The sequence below is a fragment of the Buceros rhinoceros genome, unplaced genomic scaffold (assembly GCF_000710305.1).
Source record: "Buceros rhinoceros silvestris isolate BGI_N320 unplaced genomic scaffold, ASM71030v1 scaffold24440, whole genome shotgun sequence".
Classification (NCBI taxonomy): Eukaryota; Metazoa; Chordata; class Aves; order Bucerotiformes; family Bucerotidae; genus Buceros; species Buceros rhinoceros.
The window spans coordinates 1,287-1,645 of record NW_010389358.1 but is presented as its reverse complement, the minus strand read 5'-3'; the positions used below and the strand labels follow the sequence as shown (position 1 = coordinate 1,645).

Below are 359 nucleotides of genomic sequence, written 5' to 3'. Positions count from 1 at the left end.
TGCCCCGACCCCACCCCAGGACCCCCAGCCCCATGGGAGCTGGACACGCCGAGTGCCGGATCCCCCCAGCCCTCACCTCGCAGGGCTTCCCTGAGCTGGTACGTCCCCCTCTGCGGCTCCCTCAGCGTGGGGTGCTGCACCTCGCAGACGAGCCGTGAGCCGACGTCGTCCTCGTGCAGCATCACCGTCACGGTGCTGGACATGTTGAAGGAGGAGTTTTTCTGCCCAGGGGTGACTTTGAGGGGCTGAGCAGAGACTGGGTGCTTGTTCTTGAGCCATTTCACACTGATGTCTCTGGGGAAGAACCCTCCGGCCGTGCAGGTGAAAGGCACCGACTGCCCTGGCCTCACTCTGTGGCC

General features: G+C 65.2%; 1 protein-coding gene across 1 annotated transcript in view; it reads right to left on the bottom strand.

The window, feature by feature from the left end:
* The window catches only part of LOC104491648 (tyrosine-protein phosphatase non-receptor type substrate 1-like), a gene marked incomplete at both ends in the record, with an annotated part of 2,317 nt that extends 1,966 nt beyond the window's left edge, over positions 1 to 351 (bottom strand). The window contains one exon of the mRNA XM_010134102.1: positions 77 to 351. Coding sequence (XP_010132404.1) covers positions 77 to 351 — 275 coding nt within the window. The remainder of the gene's footprint in view (positions 1 to 76) is intronic.
* Positions 352 to 359: the final 8 nt, after the last annotated feature.